Source organism: Sphaeramia orbicularis, chromosome 1 (genome assembly GCF_902148855.1).
Source record: "Sphaeramia orbicularis chromosome 1, fSphaOr1.1, whole genome shotgun sequence".
Lineage (NCBI taxonomy): Eukaryota > Metazoa > Chordata > Actinopteri > Kurtiformes > Apogonidae > Sphaeramia > Sphaeramia orbicularis.
In genome coordinates, this window is record NC_043957.1 from 55,777,308 (window position 1) to 55,803,895 (window position 26,588).

At 37.0% G+C, this 26,588-nt stretch overlaps 1 protein-coding gene across 6 annotated transcripts in view; it reads right to left on the reverse strand.

The window, feature by feature from the left end:
* Positions 1-26,588, reverse strand: part of rims1b (regulating synaptic membrane exocytosis 1b) — a 231,152-nt gene that overhangs the window by 106,128 nt on the left and 98,436 nt on the right. For 5 of the 6 annotated variants that reach the window (XM_030142654.1, XM_030142619.1, XM_030142636.1 and 2 more), the window contains 5 exons: positions 24,779-25,065; positions 19,197-20,080; positions 5,863-5,903; positions 3,734-3,844; positions 1,090-1,189 (listed from right to left, as the gene is read on the reverse strand). In XM_030142654.1, the coding sequence (XP_029998514.1) occupies positions 1,090-1,189; positions 3,734-3,844; positions 5,863-5,903; positions 19,197-20,080; positions 24,779-25,065 (1,423 nt within the window). Of the gene's footprint in view, positions 1-1,089; positions 1,190-3,733; positions 3,845-5,862; positions 5,904-19,196; positions 20,081-24,778; positions 25,066-25,908; positions 26,227-26,588 lie in introns of those variants that run through there. The other variant, XM_030142652.1, reaches the window with a different exon arrangement.

The following is a 26,588-nucleotide window of genomic DNA, read 5'->3' on the forward strand; positions in this document are numbered from 1 at the left end:
TTTGAAAACAAATAAAGGAAGAATAACTATAATCATACAGCACAACTACTCTGCATCAGGGATCTAGGAGTCCACGTTACTTAAAAAAACATTTCTTTCTCAAGTAATGTATGAGATATGCTAAGCAAGCCGATATCTAATTTAGGCCCCAACCAAAAAATTATTTTTATTAGTAAATTTTATAAAGAGCTAAGGAATTTTGTAGAACTAGCGGTCTTTTACAAGGAAGAAAATCCCCAAAACAGGAGTTAAATTACTGTCATCTGGCTACAAAAACTGTTTGCATGCGGTGATATCTGCCAAGGGGTCCTCAGAGTTTTTCTACATTCCACAATTGTGAATGTTATTTTTTAATTTTGTTCATCGTATGAAATAAAACGGAACTGCATTAAAGTTGTTGCTGCAAATACTGTGCTTTTCCTACAGACAGTGTCTGTTTTTCCATAATTTTGATTAAAAGAAAATAAACTGTTAAAGCTGTTTTTCAAGATGGGTCCAAATTTTTGCATAAAACTGTTCACGTACCTAGGTTATTATCGTTAACGAAAACTAATGAAATGACGAAAAGTAGAATTGTAAAAACATTTCCTTAACTGAAATAAATAAAAACTAGAATTAAAAGAAAAAATGATAACTAACTGAAACTGTATGGTGTGCTTACAAAACTAACTAAAATGTATAAAAGTTACAGATAAAATTCCCTTTGTTTTTGTCTTTGTCAATGTTGCATTGATACGAAATCGATTTATTTCGTTCTAGCCATTTTAACTAGCTGCACCGTACAGTCCGTCACTTGTCATTTACAGTCATCTTCTGGTCCCCACTCTACCTGGAAACATGGAGACTAAAGTTGGGAAAAAGCAGCACGGCGAAGAAGATAAAAGATACGACAAAACTAAAATTAATACTAAAACTAAGCATTTACAAAAAAATGAAAACTAATAAAAACTAGCAAACCTGCTCTAAAAACTAATTAAAACTAACTGAATTAGAGAAAAAAAGTCAAAACTAAATAAAACTAAACTATAATGAAAAATCCAAAACTATTATAACCTTGTCACGTACAATACCATGTTCATGTATTCACACCTGCTCGTAGGTGCCCCACAACATCTGCTAGGCTTCCTTTCTTGACTTTGGTGATGAAGGCCCCGAGTCTCCCTGTTTCTGTCATTTTCCCTCCAACAACCTGCAAACCAAAGGTGAGCCATGTGAGAAACTAGAAACAGAGGCAGAAACAGAGCAGTTCTCTGCAGGACTCAGTAACGCACCATTCTGCAAAGCACAGTATCATCAAGCACTTTATTTATTTATTTTTCTATTTTTTTCTACTTTTATTCTCTAACTTTCAACACAAATAGAAGTGCTTTTTATTCCTTCTAGTTTCAAAGTAGTCTTTTAATTTTAGGTTTAATGGTTTGAGGGGAATTATCCAGTATCCTTATTTCTGGTCACTGCGTGCCTTGACAAGATCAAGACTGATTTCATCTCATGGACGGAATAATAGCATAAAAAAAAGAGCAATCCTTGGTGCACACATAAGCATAAAAGGAGAGGCAACATAAAAGATGTGACAAGTTGACAACTGTGTAAAAGATGAAAATGATTTAAGACATAATATGAAAGATTGAAAAAAGTGTAAGAAAACAAGACAAAACCTAGAAGCACTCGGAGAGCGCAGACCTCCGCCAAGGCTGATCAGTGGCCCCCCCCGTGGGCCCCCCCACCCCCGATCACCACCAAAATTTAATCATTTCTTCCTCATCCCATTTCCAACAAACCCTGAAAATTTCATCCAAATCTGTCCATAACTTTTTGAGTTATTTTGCACACTAACGATCAGTGCCCCCCCCCCGTGCCCCCCCCCCACCCCGATCACCACCAAAATTTAATCATTTCTTCCTTATCCCATTTCCAACAAACCCTGAAAATTTCATCCAAATCTGTCCATAACTTTTTTAGTTATGTTGCACACTAACGGACAGACAAACAAACAAACAGACAGACAAACAAACAAACAAACAAACCCTGGCAAAAACATAACCTCCTTGGCGGAGGTAATAAGTAGAATGACATGACGAAAGTAATAAAACAAGACGAAAAAATTATTTGAGACATAAAAAAAAAAGTGACAAAACAGATGAAACAAGATTAAAACAATGTCAAATGCATGATATGTAAACGACTAAATAAGGTGAAAATGGTGTAAAAGATGTGACAAATCAAAACCAGTGCAAGAGATGAAACAGAAAACAGACTTTTTTTTACTGAGTACATTCCATACATTAAAAATCTTGAATTGGTTCTTCCACTTCATAGTCTTTTTCTTCCCACAAATTTCTAAAGTTTTACTGCAGGGATCTCAAACATACGGCCTGGGGGATGAATTTGCAAAGTGCAAAAATTCCACAGTCAAGGCTGTGGAACTCATTTTAGTTCAGGTTCCACATATAGACCAATATGATCTACAGTCAAATAACAACATCAGAATAACCTACAAGAAAAAATGACTCCAGATTTTCTTCTCAGTTTAATGTGAAAAAAATATTACATTTTGCCTATAAATAATGACAACTTCCTATTTTGTCTTTATTTTAGTGCAAAAAATAACATTAAATTATGAAAATATTTATGTTTACAAACTATCCTGTAACAATAAAATGTGAATAACCTGAACAAATATGAACAACCAGAAATGTCTAAAGAAAATGAAGCACAATTTTTTAACAATTTCCTCCCTGTTCCTCAGTGTTTAGTGTCTTTGTAGATCCGATCCATAATGCACATGTAGAAATGTTAAGTTGAGGCATATTATTGTTAAAATTACACTTATTTTTTTTAAAGAAATTTCAGTTTTTTCAGGTTATTCACATCTTCTTTGTTTGGATAGTTTATAAAAGTAAGTATTTTCATAATTTAATAACAAAGACAGAAATTTGGAGTTGTCATTATTTATAGGTTATTATGTTATTATTTTATTGGTCCGAACAGCATAAAAATACACAAAAAATAATGACTCCATATTTTCTTTTCGGTTTAAAGTGAAAAAAATAACATTACACTATGCCTATACATAATGATAACTTCAAATATTTGTCTTTGTTTTAGTGCAAAAAATAGCATTAAATTATGAAAATATGTACATTTACAAACTATCCTGTAACAATAAAATGTGAATAACCTGAACAAATATGAACAACCGGAAATGTCTAAAGAAAATTAAGCACAATTTTAACTATTTTCTGCCTGTTAATCAGTGTTAGTGTCTTTGTAGATCTGATCCGTAATACACATGTAGAAATGATAAGTTGAGGCAGAATATTGTTAAAATTCCACTTATTTTTCTTAAGAAATTTCAGTTTTTTCAGGTTATTCACATCTTTTTTGTTTGGATCGTGTATAAAAGTAAGTATTTTAAAAATTTTGTGGGTTTTTTTTTTTGCACTAAAACAAAGACAAAAATTTGGAGTTGTCATTATTTATAGGTTATTATGTTTTATTTTACTGGTCCGGCCCACTGGAGATCAAATCGGGCTGAATGCGGAACCTGAAAGAAAATGAGTTTGACACCCCTGTTCTACTGGAACAAAGACAGTGTGTACTTGTGAAACCTCTAAATATATCTAACAACCTAAAACTTATTTAAGCAAGATCCACATGTATAACATACACTGACTCATTCTTCAGCAGTGTGGTGTGGCCCAGGTGTGAATGGGAATGATTGCCTGCTTACTTTTAGTCCGAGGAGGGAACCAGCCTCCCGAGGCAGCGCTGACCTCTTGCTTAGCGTGATGCGTCCAATCAGGTGATCCCCTTCTTTGGACGGCTGCCATGTAACTGGATGCTACAGGTCAGCAGACAGTCAAGGCAGAAGGGGAAGACAGGGTAATTTTAAGATAAAGGGTAGACAAAAAAAAAAAAAAGGAATCAGAGAGGAGGGAAGCAAAAAGGAAAATTATTGCACTTTAGAAGGCAAGGCAAGGCAAGTTTATTTGTATAGCACATTTCAGCAACAAGGCAATTCAAGGTGCTTCAGACAGGACATTGAAATAAAAAGAAACACATTTAAAACATTATAAAAGAAACATGTAAAAGGTGATTAAAAACAGCAAGTAAGAAAACAACACATAAAATCCAAAAAAAATAAAAACACACACATATTAAAGTAAGAGTTGCAGTGCAGAGTTTCAAAAGAGAATATAAAATTTAAAAAGTCAAAAGCCTTTTAGTCAAAGGCAGCAGTGAACAGGTGAGTCTTTAACCTGGACTTAAAAGAACTCAGACTCTCAGTAGACCTGATATTTTCTGGTAGTTTGTTCCAGATATACGGAGCATAGAAACTGAACGCTGATTCTCCATGTTTAGTTCTGACTTTTGGAACACAGAGCAGACCTGCACCAGACCACCTGAGTGGTCTGGAGGGTTCATACTGGACTAGAAGGTCTAGAACAGGGGTCTCAAATATGCGGCCCGGGGGCCAAATGCGGCCCGTCAAAGGTTCCAATCCGGCCCATGGGATGAATTTGCAAAGTGCAAAAATTCCACAGTCAAGGATGTGGAACTCATTTTAGTTCAGGTTCCACATACAGACCAATATGATCTAAAGTAAAATAATAGCATAAAAACCTACAAAAAAAAAACCCAAAAAAAGACCCCATATTTTCTTCTTGGTTTGATGTGAAAAAAATAATATTACATTTTGCCTATAAATAATGACAACTTCAAATTTTTGTCTTTGTTTCACTGCAGAAAATATTCACATGTACAAACTATCCTGTGACAATAAAATGTGAATAACCTGAACAAATATGAACAACCTGAAATATCTAAAGAAAATTAAGCACAATTTTAACTATTTTCTACCTGTTACTAAGTGTTTATGTCTTTGCAGATCCGATCCATAATGCACATGTACAAATGAGATGTTGAGGCAGAATACTGTTAAAATTGCACTTACTTTTCTTAAGAAATTTCAGTTTTTTCAGGTTATTCACATCGTTTTTGTTTGGATAGTTTATAAAAGTAAGTATTTTCATAATTTAATGTTTTTTTGCACTAAAACAGAGACAAAAATTTGGAGTTGTCATTATTTATAGGTTTTTATGCAATTATTTTATTGGTCTGGCCCACTGGAGATTAAATCGGGCTGAATGTGGCCCCTGAAAGAAAATGAGTTTGAGAGCCCTGGTCTAGAAGGTCTGGAAGGTCTAGAAGTAGCATATGAAGACTGCCTAGAGTGCAAAAGGTGAGTTCAGAGCTTAACCCGTTCATGCATAGCGGTCACTCCGGTGGACAAACTATTCTACAGCCTTTGTATATTCATGGGTTTTGTTGCCAACACAGTGGACGCTTATGCACCATCCCATATACTGACATTCACACCATTACTGTAACTTTACTTCATAAACCTGATCTGCACTAGCATGTTTGAGTGTAAATCAATTGCTAATTGTTATAAGACTGTAATTAACAGTTTTCTTAAACAAAAAGGGTTTTCTTTGCTCATTATCTCCATGAAGTGTGTAATAACTAGTATTAGAATATGTTAAAATATGACAAAACATTAGATTAACAGCATTAAAAATGTTTTTATTTCATAGTGTTCACACAGTATATCACTTCCTGATGATGGGTTTTAAATGCATGTTTCTTTGCATTAAAAATTTAACTCATGGTGTCCAGCTGAGTGGGCATTTTTGTAACCCCATGAAAAATAGGTTCATTAAAAAAAAAAAAAAAAAAAAAAAAGGATCAATCATATTGTTTTTTCCATGCCTAAAGAGGAATAAAAACACTCAGGACAAAAATCTTAACTAAGGTTCTGATAATTCATGCATGAAAGGGTTAAAATGCTTTACTTACATGCCACACTGTAGGATCTAGAGGATGACAGTCCCAGTCACCTGCAGGGAGAAACAGAAAATAAGCAAGCAGATGTTTTTACATATACTTTTATATTATTGCTGTTGTTTCTTTATATCTATAGATATTTTTTACCTCTGCCAAGGAGGTTATGTTGTTGCCAGGATTTGTTTGTTTGTTTGTTTATTAGTTAGCAACATAACTGTAAAAGTTATGGACAGATTTTGATGAAATTTTCAGGAAATGTCCGAAATGGGACGAGTAACAAATGATTAGATTTTGGGAATGATCCGGATCACTGTCTGGATCCAGGAATTTTTAAAATGATTCTTTATCATTGGGAGATAGGGATATTTTCAACATATACTGAACAACAAAAGAAACGCAAGTTTTGGTCGTTAATTTAGGCAAGAGTTCAGCTGTCCTGTTGAGTTGTCAACTGAGATACACATTAAAATAAGTGAGTTGTAACCATTGGCGCGTGTGTTTGCAGGCAAACACGAGCATGAGTGGTGTTGAGCACGTGTACAAAGTATCGAAGGTGCGGTACGTTTTGAGTGATATGGTAGTGGGAGCAACAAATGGGAGTGGCAATTCCCTTTGTTTATCCGGGGGCTATAAAAAGAAATGGTAACATTCAAAAGTTACTGCATTACCACGATGCCTCACCTTAACGATAATCTGAGAGAATGCGCCATTGGTATGCTTGATGCTGGTTTAACGGCTCGCAACGTTGCCAGACGTCTGCAAGTACACGAGTCCACCATCAGTAGGCTGAGGACACGATTCTGTGACACAGGGACCACTCGGGACAGACCACATGTGACCACCTGTAATCAGGATCGCCATATCCGCTTGGCCCATCTCCGTGACCGTCAACTCAGTGCTCATGGACACAATTCAGTGTACTGCCACTGTAAATTTCACAGCTGGATATAAATATCTCATATGAAACCAATATTCATAATAAAACTCCCATATAAACCAACACCGAAACATACTTGCGTTTCTTTTGTTGTTCAGTATATGTATGTGTAACTTCACACTGTAAGCCCGGATAAGTAGAGTTTACTCAAAAAATTTTAGGCAAGTGATTGCATTTAAATGATTCGAGTAATGATCGACTAATCAATTGGTTTAAGTAGGTTCAACTTTAATGCTAAAAGTATTGAACTTAAACTGTTAAGCAGAAAACACTAAAAGACAAGTTATTTGTACTTTAAATCTGTTGTAAAATCCACCCCACTATCCAACCATCCAACTCAGCATTTTAGGTTACACTGACTAATTTTCTCAATTGCAGCCAGATTAACTTATCATTGATTAAACAACTTTTTTTAAGATCATCAAACTCAAAATCCTATTTCTGACCAATACAATTATGAAAGTTTACAACTTAATATATTGATGCATGAATGGAAGTAAGTTCAATGTAATTTATCAGTTCAAGTAGTGCTTATAATTTGATAAGACATTAAAATTTCCATTGTGCAGTAACAGTTGTAAATGAACAGTAAAGCCATAGTTCTTCCTCTGGCTCTGACTCATGGTGCAGCTCTACAAAAATACAAAAACAAACACAAAAAGGCCAAAAAACACTGACGTACACACATTAAATCCAAATTAACACTAACGCCACAACCCCGCTGAACCCCTGCACAGAAAAATAACACATTTTCAACAACATGCCCAATACCCACAATGCAATGCGAAGATAAAAAGGTGTGGTCATGACTAAAATTTAGTGATTTAATTCCATTCAACGTAAACTTTTTCGTACTTTCGACTATGTTTACAAATTAGTAGAATATACTGAACATTTTATAGTAACATCATAAAACTTAAATCATTTAAGTGCATTGTAATTAAAGCATTTTAGTAAATACAAAGTCTGGGCTTACAGTGCACAATGAACGATCAGAGTGCTTGGTAAAAAAAAAAAAAAAAAAAAATCATCAAAATCCATCCATAACTTTTTCAGTTATGTTGTTAACTATCCAACAAACAAACAAACAAACAAACAAACCCTGGCAAAAACAGAACCAGTTTTAGGGTGTAATGCAAAGTGATTCCAATAAACTTAGTGGTAAAAGGAACAGGATGGGAGTTAACGGACAGAAGGAACATACACTCGGCTGTTTGTCAGAAATACCTGTGCCCTCATTCAGAAGGAATCAGGCAGCATCAGGTGGGATCATTAAGAGAACAGGGTGATGGAGATCAGAAAACTCCACATCTCAGCAGACACAACTAGAGCTCTCCTGAGTGAAAATCTGAAAGTCCACTGAGGATGCTTGAGAGAATAAACACTGACTCTACTGTTTTTAGTGCTGAATAAGCTGTTTTCTGTTGTGGAGGATGAACACGCTGGAGCCGACTGCAGAGTTTTGGGCTGCTCCTCTAACTGATGCCACATCAAAACATGAGCTCCTCACAGGTATTACTGTAGTATTGTTCTGATGAAACGCTGACTGTGTGTGTGCACTGTAAGCCCAGACCTTGTATTTGCTAAAATGCTTTAATTACAACGTACTTAAATGATTTAAGTTTTATTCCATTACTATAAAATGTTCAGTATATTCTACTAATTTGTAGACATACTCGAAAGTATGAAAAAGTTTAAGTTGAATGGATTTAAATCACTCAGTTTTAGTCATGACCACACCTTTTTACCTCTGCATTGCATTGTGGGTATTGGGCATGTTGTTGAAAATACGTTCTTTTTCTGTGCAGGGGTTCAGCGGGGTTGTGGTGTTAGTGTTAATTTGGACTGAATGTGTGTATGTCAGTGTTTATTGGCATTTTTGTGTTTGTTTTTGTATTTTTGGAGAGCTGCACCATGAGAGAGCCATAGGAAGAACAATGGCTTTACTGTTCATCTAGGATAAATTTTGTTTACTGAAAATCTTTAAGCCTCGTCAAATTAAAAGCACTTCCTATAATGGTAGATTACACTGAGTTATCTTCCTGCCTAACTTCCATTCATGCTGTAATGTATCAAGTTGAATAATTTTGTAAAGCAATTTATATTGCAAAAGATTTTAATTTAAACCAACTTGGAATGAGTACAATGCACTGATGATATTAAGTTAGTGATTACACTGGTCAACAACAAATTTATTGTTTAAGTTTTTTAAGCTGATTTAGGATAATGTTGGTGTGCTGAATCCAAAAATCACATTCATTTTGCTCAATCAGGTCAACTTTCTGAACTATGCTACATATTGGCTTTTTAACATTTTTGCTTACATTTATGGGCATTTTCACATCATGTGATACAAAATTCTTTCATATTTCTTGCAATAAACGAGTTCTGAAGATTTTACTTTTGCCAATTTATGATTGTTTTTTTTTTAACATTACAGGTGAATGAAATGGCTTCGACTAGAAGATCTTGCAAAAATAAGCCTGACATATTCCACTACATCTGCGGTGAATACACCATTGTACCTAACAGGAATCAAGTCACAAGTTTCATAAAGTGTGCTTACCAGTCTTATTTTGATATTAAACTTGGTGACCAAGATAAAGTTTGGGCGCAGATTGTGAGAAGATCAAATTTTTCAAAATCAAATTAGCAAAAAAACCTGCCCTGATTGAGAAAAACAGATGCCATTTTTGGATTTAGCGGTGCAAAATGGTCCTAATTCAGTTGAAAAAACCTAGACAACTTGCAAAAAACATTTTTTTTCTAACCCAGTGTTATCCGAAGCAATTGACATTGCAACAAATTTTAAGTTAAATTAACTTGGCATTTAGTGTGTTGTACTTAAAATAGCATTTCCATTCAAATCAAGCATTTAAGTTTAATACACTCAAGTTTTCATTACTCATTACTTAAATTTTTTAAGGTAACTGGTTTACTCAAATTTTTTAAGTAAACTCAACTTATCCGGTATTACAGCGTATGTGTGTTTGACAGTGCCTGCCCAATACTGACACTGCATGCTATTTTATGAATCAAAGAGACAAAACTTTCAACTGGCACAGCCAAAAGGACTCAACAGCCTGTAGGTTCATACAGTATGTGTATAATATATTACTGCTTTAACCCTTTCATGCATTGTGGTCACTACAGTGGACAGTTCTTCTCCAGCTGTTCTCTTGTATATTCATAGGTTTTGTTGTTTTAGTTCCATATCAGCCAACACAGTGGACACTTATGTAGCATCCCATAATACACTGCAATTCATACCATTACTATAACTTTGCTGTTCTTGATAAACCTGATCTGCAGTAACATGTTTAAGTGTGAATCAGTCGTTATTTGTTTGACAAAAAGAGTTGTTTTTTGCATATTATATGAGGTAATAACTAGCATTAGAGTATGTTAAAAATGTTTCTATTTCATTGTTTTCATTTTACTTTCTGATATTGGGTTTTAAATACGTATTTCTTTACTTAAAAAATTAATTGCATGGACATTTTTGTAACTCCATGAAAAAAAAAAAAAACTCGATCGCAACTTTTTTTTTTTTATGCCTTAGGAGGTATAAAAACACTCCAGAAAAAAAAAAACTTGACTAAGGTTCTCATAATTCATGCATGAAAGAGTTAAAGGTGTTAGTGGCCGGTTGATAGGTTTATTATTATAGATTTATCTTTTTTTTTTTTTTTTTTTTTGATTCTGTTGGATTTTCTTCCCATTTTGTTTTATTGTGGCCACACCCCCTTTTGGGATATAATGAGGCTGATTGGCTCACACCTGTTTTGCCACATGCATTTGGGTTGCCACACAGAGCAGAGCAGGATTGTGCTGAACAGAGAATTGTGGTGAGCAGAAAGAACATCTGAGTTTGATTTGTTTGACATATTATTTTGAACAAGTATCAAGCTTGATATTCATGTGGAATGTTTTTTTTTTTTTTTTTTTTTTCTCAAAGCACAGTTTGGTTTACATACCAATTGCTATACACTGGATGAGAGAGGAGTTTGCACCCTTGGTAGGAAGAGCAAGGTATGTGGTAATTAACTGTAGTGGCATGTTTTGTTCTTTTGTTTGAAATATGTGTGTATTAAATTACATTTTTTTAATTATGAGTAATATGTCTTGTTTGTAATAATTTTTGTGCTTTTAAAGAAAATGTAACCTAAGTAAACTTTGCAAAATAACTTATGTACAAATGTTTGTGTTTCAGTTTCACGGTGCTCGATGATGAAATAAAGATTTGTACCAGTCGAACTCTACGTCGTTTGATTGATGCCAAGGGCTGCTACAAAAAGGTTAGATCACATGACCTGAACTCCCCTTCACCCTCGCAGTACCTGAACACATGCCGTAAAAAAGATCAATAAGCTCAAAGATAACTGAAATAATTAAGTGGTTATCAAAATACTTCCAGAATAATTTCTTTTAGGTAAGTTTATGATCTGTTTGTGTGAATGACGTGAAATTTCAATTCATATTGCACACAAACAGCCGCTGGAAATGTCTGTAAAAAGGCAGACTGTAGACACTGAGTAGTAAAGATGAAAAAGTGCTCAACGTCACTTTGCATTTTCATCTCCAAAGAACATCTTTCATTGGGACGGAGCACTGCCGTCCTGAGAAAAACAAGGTATATCCTCAGTTATAAATTATTTTCATTATACTGTACATTATTTTTACCTTTATTTGAGTTACTGTGTTGCGATGTGGGGAAACACATCTAAAACCATTATCTATCTGTCTGTCTGTCTGTCTGTCTGTATGGTGTGAATGACACTAAATTTGATATGAGACATAGAAGTTAAATCTGAGAATTTTGCACATGGCATACAGGGGTTGGACAAAATAATGGAAACACCTTAAAAAAATCAACAAAATATAATTTAATATGGTGTAGGTCCGCCTTTTGCGGCAATTACAGCCTCAATTCTCCGAGGTATTGATTCATACAACTTGTGAATTGTTTCCAAAGGAATTTTAAGCCATTCTTCAGTTAGAATACCCTCCAACTCTTTTAGAGACGATGGCGGTGGAAATCGTCTTACTTGAATCTCTAAAACTGACCATAAATGCTCAATAATGTTGAGGTCTGGGGACTGTGCCGGCCATACGAGATGCTCAACTTCATTAGAATGTTCCTCATGCCATTCTTTAACAGTTCTAGCTGTATGGATTGGGGCATTATCATCTTGAAGTGAAGGTGTTTCCATTATTTTGTCCAACCCCTGTAGATCACAGGTGTCAAACATGTGGCCCGGGGGCCAAATCTGGCCCACCAAAGGGTCCAATCCGGCTCATAGGATGAATTAGTGAAATGCAAAAATTACATTGAAGATATTAACAATCAATAGTGTAAAAATCATTTTATTTCAGTTCCACATACAGACCAATTAGATCTCAATTTGGTCAGACCAGTAAAATAGTATCATCATCTATAAATAATGACAACTGCAGATTTTATCTTTGTTTTAGTGGGAAAAAAAGTAAAATTACATGAAAATGTTTACATTAACAAACTATCCTTTTACAAAAAATGTGAATAACCTGAAAAAATATGAACAACCTGAAATGTCTTAAAAGAAGTAAATGCAATTTTACCAATATTATACCTGGTACTATATGTTTTGTGTCTTTGTAATTGTAATGTAAAATGATTAATTGATAAACAGGCAGAATATTGTTAAAATTGCACTCTGTTTTCAAGTTGATCATGTTATTCAGATTTTTAAGGAAACATTGTAGATGTAAAAATTATCATAATGTAATTTTACTTTTTTCACTGTTATTATTTTACTGGTCCGGCCCACTTCAGATCATATTGGGGTGAATGTGACCCCTGAACTAAAATGAGTTTGACACCCCTGGCATAGAGGGTTGGAGGATGTCAGTTTACTGAAAATTGAGATCTTCAACGTCACAGGTTACAGTTATCAAAATAATTCAGCTTGACATAAGTAGAAATGTCTACAGTCTAGTATAACAACACGAAACACCATCCTGTGCAGGACTTCTGGCTTTCAACCATAAACTCGCTCTGGCTGATTCATACGACATACTGTATGGTTTTTAGAAATTCTCAATGTAGGTTTAAGAGTCATACATATTTTTCTAGACACTCATTTAGAGCTTGAAATGATTAATCAATTAATCACCTCGAATCTATTAAAACATTTATTCAATTACAAATTTCCAATTTTCACACGGACACTTATTGCGATGCACATGACGCCAGGACCAACACAAACAACATCAAGTGTAGCTCTGAAGAGACAAGGACAAAAAGCCAGAAAATATCTATATGCTCACTTTTCTACATTGGAACCATCACTTACTTCTGTACACTTCTGAGTTTTCACACAAACATTAAAAATATTTGTCTTTATTTTTTTTAAGTTGTATGTTAGTTCCATTTTGAGTAGTTAGTAAGTTGGATACAAATGTGTTGAGGACTACAGTGCACATATTATTCTAATTCATAGGCCTATATATATGTAGATATTTTTATATATACTTTTAAACTGTTGTTACCTCCACCAAGAGGTATTGTGATCACTTTGCTTTGTGTGTTTGCGTGTTTGTTTGTTAACAAGATAACTCAAAAAGTTATGGAAAGATTTTCATGAAATTTTCAGGAAATGTTGATACTGGCACAAGGAACAAATGATAAAATTTTGGTGGTGATCGGGGGGGGGGGGGGGGGTGCAGATCTATCTTGGCGGAGGTCTGCGCTCTCTGAGTGCTTTTCTAGTTTGTTTGTTTGTTTGCAACTTTACAAGGAAACTATTCCAACCATCTTTACCAAATCGTGCCCACAGATAGGCCTAGGCCCTGGGACCAACCCATTAAATTTTGGGCCAAGTAGGCCAAAGTTCAAGGTCACAGTAGGGTCACAAAATCTCACATTTTCCCATCTCTCATCATTGAGCAATTTTTGAAAATTCATAAAAAAATTCAGAACGACGCCGATTAGCCTCCAATTTGATCCACCTGTAGCTTAGAACAATATCCTTTATCTGGCACAAAATTGTCCACATCCACTGTGGAATGTGGACTCTGTGGACATTTACATTTAACACTGAAAATCCCATTTACGACACATTTTTCATTATAACTCAACAAATATTCATTGGAATTTAATATAATTTGACATACACGACTGGTACCAAGCTTCAACTTTGTACAAATTGTCATTCCACTTCATTTCTCTTCCGTTACGCTCTGTTGACTTTTGTTGTTTTTTTTACGCACCATTTTTAAAAAATCATAAAAAATGCATTTCGTGAAATATCATCTTCTCTTAAAATTAAAATTCTATAAATAAATGAAATAAATAAATAAACAAAAACAAACTACAGACCCCCTGTACTGAAGGCCTATAGTTCAAATGTTTTAATTCAATCAAAGTATAACAATAAAAATTTAAAACCTATAAAAATGTATTACCATGGTTGACTGCAATTTTTCTGTTGTATGGAACAACCTAGAAACTGTTTAATTTAAAAAGAAACAGTCGATCCACACATGCACACTGTTCAGGGTGCTTGGTGGAGGTTTGCATTCTCTGAACACTTGTTATGCAGTGTATTCACAGCTCTTTTACCGCTGCAGAAGAAGATGGGTTTGTTGTGTCATAAAGTAGCAATCGCTGCTGTAATGTGACTGTGTGTGTGCGAGTGAAAGAAGCACCCTGCACTAAACCATACAGTTACAGCAAGTTTATGTTTGCTCTCCAAGGTCTGCTAAATGTAGAAATATGTCATACGCAATCACGAACAGCAGCGGCTAAGGTGCAGCCCAGTGTCACCCATACCAGCAGACTTCCCCTCTGTTTCCACACTGCCGTTATCACCTTGCTGTTCTTTTTACACCAAGGATGTAAACCAGTTCCTCTGAATCACTGATGTTTCCCTTCAACTTCAAATACTGACACAAAGCTGCTGTGTCATTAAAGCCTCCGACTGGTTTATCTTCTGGGATACAGTGTATTCAGCAGAATGATAAACACAATGCAAATCATTTTTCGACTATGACAGATTTCCTTGAACATATAATCAGCTGTTTATGCATGAGAAGGACATCCTCTTGCAGTTCATGTGTGTTTCACAATCAATCTTAAAATCAATGGAGGCTTTTAATCTCAATAATGTGCGCACAAGCTTTGATGCTCCAGTGCAGTCTTAAATTCTTTAATTTCACTAACATTTCACTTGTATGACTCACTGATGTTTTGAATTTGCAAATACCATGATGCTATTTCCTTAACCCTTGTGCCCTCTTCAAATGTACTGCACTCTGAACACCTTGATGGCAAAAATGTAAATGATGTTGCAGTTTGCACAATAAATGTTGATATTAATGAATCAGATGTTGATTTAACCCTTTCATGCACTGTCCACTCCAGTGGACAGTTCTTCTCCAGCTGTTCTCTTGTATATTAATGGGTTTTGTTGTTTTAGTTCCATATAAGCCAACACAGTGGACGCTTATGCACCATCCCATACACTGTAATTTAGATCATTACTGTAACTTTGCTGTTCTTGATAAACCTGACCTGCAGTAACATGTTTGAGTGTAAATCAATTATTTGTTAGACTAGAAGGTTTTTTTTTTTGCATATTATCTCCATGAAGTGAGTAATTACTAGCATTAGAATATGTTAAAATGTGAGAAGACATCAGATTAGCAGCATTAAAAATGTTTTTATTTCATTGTTTTCATATCACTCTCTGATATTGGGTTTTAAACACATGTTTTTTGACTTCAAAAATTAAATGCATGGACATTTTTGTAATTCCATAGGAAAAAAAAACTCGATCGCATTGTGTTTTTCATGGCAACACTGAAGAAAAAAATCTTGACTAAGGTTCTCATAATTTGTGCATGAAAGGGTTAAAAACCACACACACACACACACACACACACACACACACACACACACACTTGGGGCATCCTGACCAAGGTTCTAATAGTTTTGGATTTTTCATTCTAGTTTAGTTTTGACTTTTTTTCTCTAATTTAGTTAGTTTTAATTAGTTTTTAGAGCAGGTTTGCTAGTTTTTATTAGTTTTCATTATTTTCTAAATGCTTAGTTTTAGTTTAGTTTTAGTTTTTTTTATATCTTTTATCTTCTTCGTCGTATTCAAATAAATCCCTGACAGGACTCTGCTGCTTTTTCCCAACTTTAGTCTCCATGTTTCCAGGTAGAGTGGGAATGAGAAGACAACTCTAAACAAGTGACAAGAAGTGATGGACTGTTAAATATCATATGGTGCCAGCAGCTAAAATTGCTTGAGGGAAATAAATTGATTTTATATCAATCCGACATTGGCAAAGATGAAAATGAAGGGAATTTTATTCAGAATTTTTAGACGTTTTAGGTAGTTTTGTAAACACAAAATGCAGTTTCAGCTAGTTATCGTTTTTTTTTCTTTTAATTATAGTTTTCATTTATTTCAGTTAACGAAAATGTTTTTACAATTCTAGTTTACGTCATTTCGTTAGTTTTTGTTAACGATAATAACCTTGATCCTAACAGTCATATAGATCCATAATATCACTAAAACTCAAGAATTCCATGCATTAACCTACTACGGGAAACTTTTCTTCACAATTGAATGTTGACATTAGAGAATGTATGGTTAGGCCTATATACTGCAATGGCAGTGAGATTAAAAAAAAAAAAAAAAAAAAAAAAAATTGGGTTTAATGGTAGCCAATGAGGCATTTTTGGCTACAAGGTGTCCAAAGGGAGTAACTGACACTACATAAAAAAAAAAACAATTATGCATTCAAACCAATTTTGTTGCTAATAATTGACATATCCAAGGCTCTTCTCACAAGCAATGTTCCATCCCCCCATGATTTATTATATGGAAAAAATTGAATTTTTTCTTTTTTTTTTTTTTTTTTTTATCATTCAAAAAATAATTCCTAATTCAAATAATTAGACTTGATTTTTTTTGTTTCAAAACTGTATTTTTTGTCTTTTTTTCTCCTTTGCTTGTATAATAAAGATACAAAATTATCTTCATATTCCAGGCGTGCGTGAGCATGTTTAAATGACTTATCATCTTCCATGCTGCAAAACCGATAAACACAGGCACATCAGACACTTAGCTGCTAGCTGCAGGTGGTCCATTCACCGGAGCTAGCATCACCTGTGTTACCTTCAGGGTCTTTTTCAACTAGCTTGGTAGATGCGTGTTGTTTCTGAAGATGTTTCATCAGATTAGAATTGCTAGTCTTTGATGTGGATAGAGTTTTTGAACCTCCACAGAGATTACAGGTCACCACAATATTCCTCTTGTCTTTTACCAACAGAAAGAAAAAATAAAGTGCATATTTCCACAAGAGAAATCCCACGCCTGGACTTTCAACTGCCGCCATGGTTGTTTTCATTCATTTACTTGCACGTTGCTGCGTCACGTGCGCTTCACGTCCACCACGGAAACTGTATTCCTGAGTTATACACGCGAAGTAGCGACTAACGAGCCTGTTTAAATTGCAGTAATGATAAATGCGTTCCTTACTTTGACAAACTAATTAGTTACAGTGCTCGTTACAACAAAATTAACGTAGTTACTGTCACAAGTTACTTAACGTGTTAGTCCCAACACTGGTTATCACTGCTGTGTACTGACCGAACAAATGAAATGCTAACAAGCTGCTTTGTTGAAAAAAATGAGTTGTTTTACATTACTTTGCAAACAATAAAACATGTGGTAGCCTATTGGCATCAAAGTAGACATCCTGCAAAGCATTATTTAAAGCAGAAAATTAAAAAAAAAAAAATGCAGTAATATGAAAAACATAAAGTAACAGGTGCAACAGGTCATGGCAGATGACCATCTTCCAGAGTTGGAGTCTGCTTGAGGTTTCTGCCTGTTAAAAGGTCGTTTTTTTTTTCTCAACACTATTGCAAAGCGTTTCCTCTTGGAGGATTCTGTTGGGTGTCTGTGAATTGGCTCATCAAGAGTCTGGTCTTGACTAGCTCTGAATGTAAAGTGTCATGAGATAATATTTGTTATAATTTGGTGCCATATGAATAAAATTTGATTTGAAGTATCAGTTTACATATCATCTATGCCATGTCATGAAGTGACAGTTATTCCAATGCAATAGTGTGAAATAAAAAGCAAATGCATCTGAAAACAGATGCAGGAAAAGTGACCATATGTTTCTTCACTCATCTGGTTTTAACTAATGCATCTATGCAGGACCACACAGTGCACATTGTCCTGCAAAACATACTTCATGTTACAGATGAGAGTGAAAGGAGACATTCTGCTGTAAGGCTGAACTAGCTAAAGAATGTTTAAAACGGTTAATAATCCCAATCCACACCATCTACCCATTACCAGTCCCTGAGTTACAGTAATCTGGATTAAAACATCTAGAACGGACCCCTTTTGTGACTGGTGAGAGAATGAGATAAGCTGACGGAGCCTGACTAACTCTACACATATCACCTCCTGTTGAACTCGCTCATTATTTGTCTCAGAGCATCCATTGCTACTGCAACAGCATCGTGCAACAAGGCTGAGGAGCCACAAGTACCCGAGCAGCATGACACTGAAAACCTGGGTTTGTGATTGGATCTGGTGGTCCACGGTCAGCTTGTGCAGTTGGCTGTTTGTGAAGCATTACGTAGCGAGCGAGCGACTGACCTAATTCCACAAATCTGCTGGCCTAAATCACTGGGACTCTCCAAATAAATGAGAGCTGTCCTGAGAGCAGTGGGTTTAGCCCCAGCACAGAGGTGTAGATGACACACAGGGATAGTAATGCACCGTGTGCTGACTGGGTACTTCACCTGATCACTTATCGTATAGCTTTACACACCCAAATTAGAATTAGTATTACAATAATCTTATGAGCAGTAATATCTTTTTGTCTTTTTGCAAATTATCATAAGTCTACTAGCACAGCTGTTGTAGGTCCTAGGAAAAAGGAAGTTTCATCATAAGATTTGAGGAAAAGTCTATATTGGAATTAAGTTTTGCAATGTTATTCTTAATTTAAGATAGATACTTATATTATGGTCAGGATGGGTCAGGTTCAAACCAGGCACTTAACCTTCTCCTGTAGCAGTTGTAATCTTTCTATTGGTCATACAGCGGGTGACAAATACACCTGAAAGTGCTGACAATGATCATGATAGTGACAATGACAACACAACAAATGCACATCGTCTGTAAAAAGTGAAGATTAAGAGTGAGTTTGGGAGTCAGGTGACAAGTGCGCAAAAGACAAGGAAGAAAGATGAGACTGAAACTGAAAAAAAAATAAAAATTTTTTACATCATTAAGTAAATATGTTCAGTCTAGAAAGAGACTACGGACAACAGTGCAAAGTTTATGAGTTGTTTTTTGCGTGGTAAGGCAGTGGACTGATCTGTGTGACTGACCTTTCTCGCTGACACTTTCCATGTCCACGTCCTCACAGCTGGTGTATTCGGGCGTGGAGCCGCCCTCTTCCTCTGAGCTGCTGATGGACATCTGCCTCTTGTTGACTCCGCGTTTGCTCTTGTATGACCGTGGAGGAGGGGGGCGCAAAGACTCCGACTGGTCAGAGCTCTGAGAGTCCTTCCTCAGCAGGTTCTCCCCACCCTTGTCCCTTGGTGTCCGTGCGGTACCAGGCTCTAGGCGGCCCTTGTTCTGGCCATAATCTGAAGGGCCCTGTCCCCCAAGCTGAGGCCCTGATCGCACAACCCCAGAAGGTGGAGGACCCCCTCCACTTCCCACGGTCCTATCCACAGAGTACGCTCTGTGGTTCTCTAGAGGAACCTTGCGGTCTACGTTCCCACCTCCACCCCTTCTCAAACGGTTTTCAGGTAACTCCCCTGCTCCGCCTCCTTCATTCGGCCCTAGTCCAACCTCATTAATCGCCAGATCACTGTGTCTTCGTTCGTGGCGTACCTTGGACACCTTAGCGTGCATGCGCATTTCCTGTTCCTCCTTCTGTGGCTTCACCGGGTATCGTGCCAAGTTGGGGTCACTACGGTAACGATTCTGGAATTCCTCCTCACGGCGCTGGCGCTCCCTCTGATCCTCATCCTCTGGACACCTCCGGTGACCTTCTAAATGACCCAGATCCTGTCTCCTGTCCTCGTAGTCTTCAGAGTGTATCTTCTCCAGTCTCCGTCCTTCTCCTGAGCGTCTCTCTCGGTCTCCAGGGCTGACCCGATCATCCAAAGACGACTGAGATGGCAGCTTCCCACCAGGTCTCCGGCCACTACCACGTCCCAAACCTCCTTTACCATTTTGTTCATGAAGGGATACTGGCCTTTTCCTAGACGAGAACAGGATTCATTAAATTACATTCACAGGCATGAACACAGATCAGTGAGCAAACAGCTCCAAGAAAGACAGGTTGAAAAGGCTTTGGTGGAGAAGACTTTTCAGCACCAAAAGCGTCCCTGTGTATATTTGTAGAACCCAATCACTTTTATATGCACAGATTAAAAATGCTACTAGCCAAGTGATGAATTCTTACCTAACCCATCAAATAAAAAACAAAAGGATTGAATCAAAGACCTCTCAAGACTAAAACCTGTGACCTGGTTAAGGCAGAACACACATATTTGTTCTTATTTTTATCCAGGAGATTAAAACAATAAAGACTTCAGCCAATATATTGTACACAAATAGACCTCAAGACTTATTACATCTCCATCTTACTTGCAAAAACAATATGGTGTTCCTATAAAAAAAGGCAGTCTGGCTTTTACTGACTTAGCCCTAACACTGTAGGGCAGGGGTAGGCAACTGTGGTCCTTGAGGGCCGGTATCCTGCATGTCTTACATATTTCCCCCTTCCAGCAGAGCTTGGTGATGAGCTGATCATTAATTGAACCAGGTGTGCTGGAAGAGGGAAATATCTAAAACATGCAGAATACCGGCCTGCCCCTGCAGTAGGGCAAACTCCCCCGTGAGAATCAAATTAGCTGAGTCAGTGACTCATTTTAAAATGAAATTTTTGAAAACACACCTAAACTTTACATAATGGTTTAAAATGACCAATTAAATGAACCCATAAAGACCCAGCACTACTTTTATGTCAGTTCCCAAATACAATTTTCTGTGTATCTAACCTTTCTTAAAGGTGGGGTCTGAGATGTTTTCCTGGAGCATTTGTTACTATATTCCTTAAAATCCCCTTCACACCCCGATTACAACTAATTAATTAAAAGTTCTAACACAAAAATTTAAAAAAAATCAGTCACCTGTGGAACAGACAGGACTGAAAAAACACCATCCAATCATTTTGAGCGCCCAGGCGAAATGATTGAACGGTGATATGTCTATCAAACTCAACTGCCATTCGCCCCTCCCCCCTTCCCCCCGCTGTGCGTACCCCTCTTCGAGCATGAATCGCGCATTCCCAGAGGCTGGAAACACTTGTACAAGAAGCGAAGCCAGAACCTGGATATATTAGTTATATTAGGATGGAAAATTCACCGGCAAACTGTTTTGTCACTAACATAAACCACTAGGAAATGTAACATTAGTCACATAGGTCTGAACTGGGGCTGTTCTGGAAGAGTGGGGGTGTTAGAGGAAACTGAATGAGGTATGCATGGATCCGCCAGCCGGAGGCTCAGCCGGGGCCGTGTAGGAGACGGAGCTGTGGCCGGGGCCACGGGGTATACAGCGTTGGAGTAAAGCCGGGGACGGCGCAGAGCCTCACGGCGTATTGTTGCTGTGCAGCGCTCGTGAACCCTCGGGAACAAGCATTACGCGTGCCACTACTCTGGAGGCGTGGCTTTGGAGGGACATCTGAAGAAAAGGGTTTGGACTTTTGAATTGAGTATTTTCAAAATGTAGCTAGCTCGAACCGTTTCTCCAAGATCTCAGACCCCACCTTTAAGTGATTTATCACCATTTATTTATAATATTACCCTCTGTATTTTGTATTTTATCAGTATAAATCAGGTATTTTCCTATATTTAATTTACTGATCATCTAGAGGTTCATAAACGCTGAGGTTAAAGTTGAAGGCTAACATATCAAAAACGGAGAAAACTGCATGGATCCGGATCAGCGGAACCACTGGGACACGACAGGAGAACCAGGTCCGGCTGTGATCACACACTAACAAGTTCAGTCTGGTTCTTCCTGTGGCCCAGTTCCATTGTGCAGGTCCCCAGTCAGACCCAGCCTGTTAACGTCCCCCTCCACCCCACCACCACCACCTCACTGTAACACGGTGACAGACCATTCTGCACAGACTCCAATCAGACATAGAATGGCGGTGAGTCACAATAAACATGTTCAGTCCTGTGTAAAAGGGTTATGCTATCTTCATGTGTTACTGGGAATAGTAAAATTCACAAACTGTCATGTTCGGTCCTGTGTAAAAGTCTTATGCTGCCTTGACAGACCAGAGTTCACTGGATCCGGACACAGGACGGCAGAGCCGCCATAAACCATCGTGCTCAGTCCTTGTAAAAGTCTATGGTCCACATCAAAGTCAATACAAAACAAAATGAGGGTCATTATATTTTTTCCTAATCTGTGTGTTACACCAGTAAGCTTAACTCGGCTCCCCATTTTATCAACTCTAGAACCTGTGGATTCTCACGGGTTAACTCACTGGTTACACTTAAACCCATAAACCCAGTGGTACTTTTGTGGCAGCTCCCAAAGGATTTTTTCTCTCTATTTAACCTTTCCTAAGTGATTTATCACCATTTATTATAATGTTATCCTCTGTATTTTGCACTTTTAGTGAAAATTTTATATTTTCCGATATTTCATTTACGGATCATGTGGATGTTCATAAAAGCTCAGAGGAAAGTAGAGGGTTATTACATCAAAAATAGAGAAAAAACAAGAAAAAGTGTCTTTTTCAGCATAGATATTATTAACTGAACATAAAACAAGTGTCTCCATTCACAGCCATTTGTCAAACTCCAATGGGTTTTACAAGTGAATCACTGTTGTAGAAGATGAGGGCGTTTCCATGTTTACTACGGAGCTTATGACTGTCCAGATGGGTCATATCTGATGACCACAAAAAGATGACAAACTGCATTTTGTACCAATTATTTACATGTATTGATAGGATTAGGGGATCAAAAGTTATTAAACATTTTAGATCAGTAGGTTGCCAGTGGCTGTTTGGGTCTTTGAGGGTTAACAGACTTCTGCGTTGGCCTTATCATGACGTCAAGGTCTTTGCTCCTTGTATTATTCAAAGCAACAGCCTACTACACTCTAAGAAATGATTCATGGGGTTAGTAAGTTAAGCTTAAAATCAAAAGCTTTTTCTGTTTAAAAAATTAAGTTTGTTACGTGTACACATTGTAATCAGTTAAGTTATTTTATTAGGTTGGTCTAAATCAGGGGTGGGCAATCCTGGTCCTCGAGGGCCGGTATCCTGCATGTTTTAGATGTTTCCTTCTTCCAGCACACCTGAAGGTCATTATCAGGCTTCTGCAGAGTTTGATGATAGGCTTATCATGTGAACCAGGTGTGTTGGAGGAGGGAAACAACGAAAATATGCAGGATACCAGCCCTCGAGGACCAGGACTGCCCACCCGTGGTCTAAATGAAAAATAAGGAAAACAGTCTTAACTTAGTAACATATCGATTTTGAACAGACATTTCTGCCTTAACTTAACATAAAAGTATATTAAATTAGTACAACTTAAAAGTCTTGTAAGCTTCCTCTAAAAGCCGAGTACAAAGCTGACGTGCCTGGACATGTTTTATTGACAAACCACGCCTACCACAAGAAACGGAGGGAACCACAGAAAGAAAAGGGAGAAACATGATTCTGCACAGAACTTTACTAAACTTTAACGATTGATAAGTATAATTTAGCTTTGTTTTATTCACAACAGCTAATAACTATCAACACAAACAACAAGAAATGGCTTTTACACCACACTAAAGTCTTTTCCTCAGCTAGAGGTGGTAACATTTAAGCTAGTAACGTAAGACTTTTAGCTAATTGATGCAGCAATTTGACCATAACATTAGTCTTTTTTAGATTTTGTTTTACATAAGGTGAATGGTGTGATGGTTATTAATTGGCACTGAATTTCTGCAACGGTAGTTTTAATTATGCAAGGACTGGATAATACATGTTTTGCTCCTTTCTAATTTAAAATTGCACTATATATTGTGGTGTGTTTGCCGCATTGCATTGTGGGTATTGGTATATTATTGAAAATGTGTTATTTTATGTGCAGGGGTTCAGCAGGGTTGTGGTGTTGGTGTTAATTTTGATTTAATGTGTGCATGGTAATGTTTATTTGCCTTTTTGTGTTTATTTTTGTATTTTTATAGAACTGCACTGTGAGTAAGAGCCATAGGCCAAACAATGCCTTTCCTGTTTATATAGTTAACTTGTTCTATACAACTTCTTATTGCCTGACAAAAATAATTTCAAATTAAGTAGTTCATAGAGATCATAGTGCAGTGTGATAATGAAATATCGTCATGCAGATAGTTCTGGCAAATGGGATGCACAGTAATATAACAAACATTTGATCACAAACTGAAAGTTAAATGTGTAAATTTTTTTGACATCCAGAATTAAGTTAGGCCTACCCAAAAAACTAAGGTAACTACTTGCATGGACATTGTTGAGAAGAATAAAAGTTAAACAATAAGTTAGTATAACTAAATGGAGTAGGTTTTACACAATTAAAATTAAGTTGGTTTGACTTAATTAAGCTTACAGAGTACAAATCAAGTCATGTTGCTTGTACTTAATAGAGTTTGCATAACTAGAGAAGTCTTGTGGCATTTACGCAAATATGGCCAAGTTGCAATAACTTAAAAAGATTAATGGAAATTGTTTCATCAATTTTTTACATTGAGCCAGCATATCATTTTTTATAGTGTATGCAAAATTTAAAAATGGCAGAATTCAGTCATTGACCAATAAAAATTGAATGAACAATGTTACTGCAATAATAGAATCTGTAACCAAAATATGACAGTAGATACATTTCATGTGTAGATCTTAATGGCTTACTTTTCCCTGGGTGGTTCGCTTTGGGAGCGAGACCCGAGCATGGTGTCAGCGCCCTTGGCAGTCGGCGGTATCCCGTCTGGACTGGCTCCAGTCGTGTTGGTGCTGGTGGGCGGGGCTTGTGACCTGGAGCGGAGTAGCTTCCTGTCCCGCTGGGCCTCACCTCCCGCGACCGGGTCGTTCAAGGAGCTGCCCAGGCTCCCAGGCCGCACCCCTGAACCCGAAAACCATTCTCCTGATTTGGTGAGAATCTCCTGTTGCTTACGGCACAGGTTGCATACCCACATTACCTGCAGGCGTTGAAAGGACACGAGTAAGTATTTGGCAAGAATTTTCCACATTGAAAAACAGCATTAAATGAACAAAGGACCTAACAAAAAAGGGGGTTAGGCATGCCTGCGAGACACAAATCTGTGTGTACAAATTGTATTGTCAACATGTATATAAAACTATTTGATTTCAAGTAATCGGAAGAAATAAACTCACATTAAACAGTTGTTACAATAGGTAAAGCAGGACCTAATGTTAAACAGCTTCTACAAAGACCTTTAATATTGTCTTACGGCTGAGACAAATGGCCATGGCTCATCTTTGAAAATAAGAAAAGTGGGAAAAAAAACACAATCTGCAGCATCTTGGTATTCCCCCACATGCTTTTCCTGTCTCTGCTTCAGATAATCAAATATTAAAAAGCACTCAGATACAATCGAGTATGCAGTTTACCGTCTGAACATCTCCATTTTCACTGAACGTGCTATGGCATAAGGTTCTGCCCTTATATTTAAAATAAACATGCAGAACATCAAGTCATGTTTTACTAGTACCATGCCTCTAATACTAATGCTATGACGTATTTTGACTTTTATTTTTGTGATTCATTAATATTAGTATTATTTTAAGATTCATACTCATATTGATCATATAGCAAAGATACAAAAACACAAAAATCAACGCTGTATCCATTTTAGAATGGACAATTTCAGCATTATTACAAATGCACACAATGACTTTCTGTGTCTAAGCTGTAAATACCTATGAAATGCATTGTCAAAAAGATTGTCATTATCACAGGCATATAAAGCAGAAATCATGAAATGTTCATTCTCGAAATCAAGACAATATCACCTACTCACATATAGCCATGGCTACTAAATATCTCCTCACTTCAACAGCACAAAAACAGGATTTATCTCCCTCCGTATTTATAATCCCAATGATTTATTTTTCTGAGAATAAATCCAAAGAGGAAAAACAGTCATCCTATGGATTCCACAGCAGAATGCTGGCACAGTTGGAAAGCAGAACACCCATGGGACCTCTGGATACCCAAAAATGTTATTCCTTGACGGGTGACGTGATGCAGTCAGTCTAGCAGCTAGCAGTTAGCATCCAGCGTGCCACAGCACATTCATCATGGCCTGATTGAATCCTCGTTGGCGCATGTCCAGACTAATCTGAAGTAAATCAGCTGCCCGCACGGCCCACAGCTGTCAGGCAGCCGCCCCACCACCCACCACAGTCTCTCCCCCTGCTGTCCTTCTCTACCTCTTTACCTCAGCCCAGGGGCCACAGATTAGCAGTGGCCAGTAATCCTTTCAGCTCCTCACTGTAATTTAACTCATCATCAGATGACAATATCAACATCCAGTTCAGACCTTTAAACCTATAGCCACCCCTGCTCCTGCAAATACAAAGGTTAGAGATTAAGCCAAAGGCACTAACCCCCCGGTGTTCTTTCCTTCTCAAAGCACGACGCCATGTAAGACTATCGCATAAAGTGAGGTTTACTTTGACAAATATTCATATTGTGACA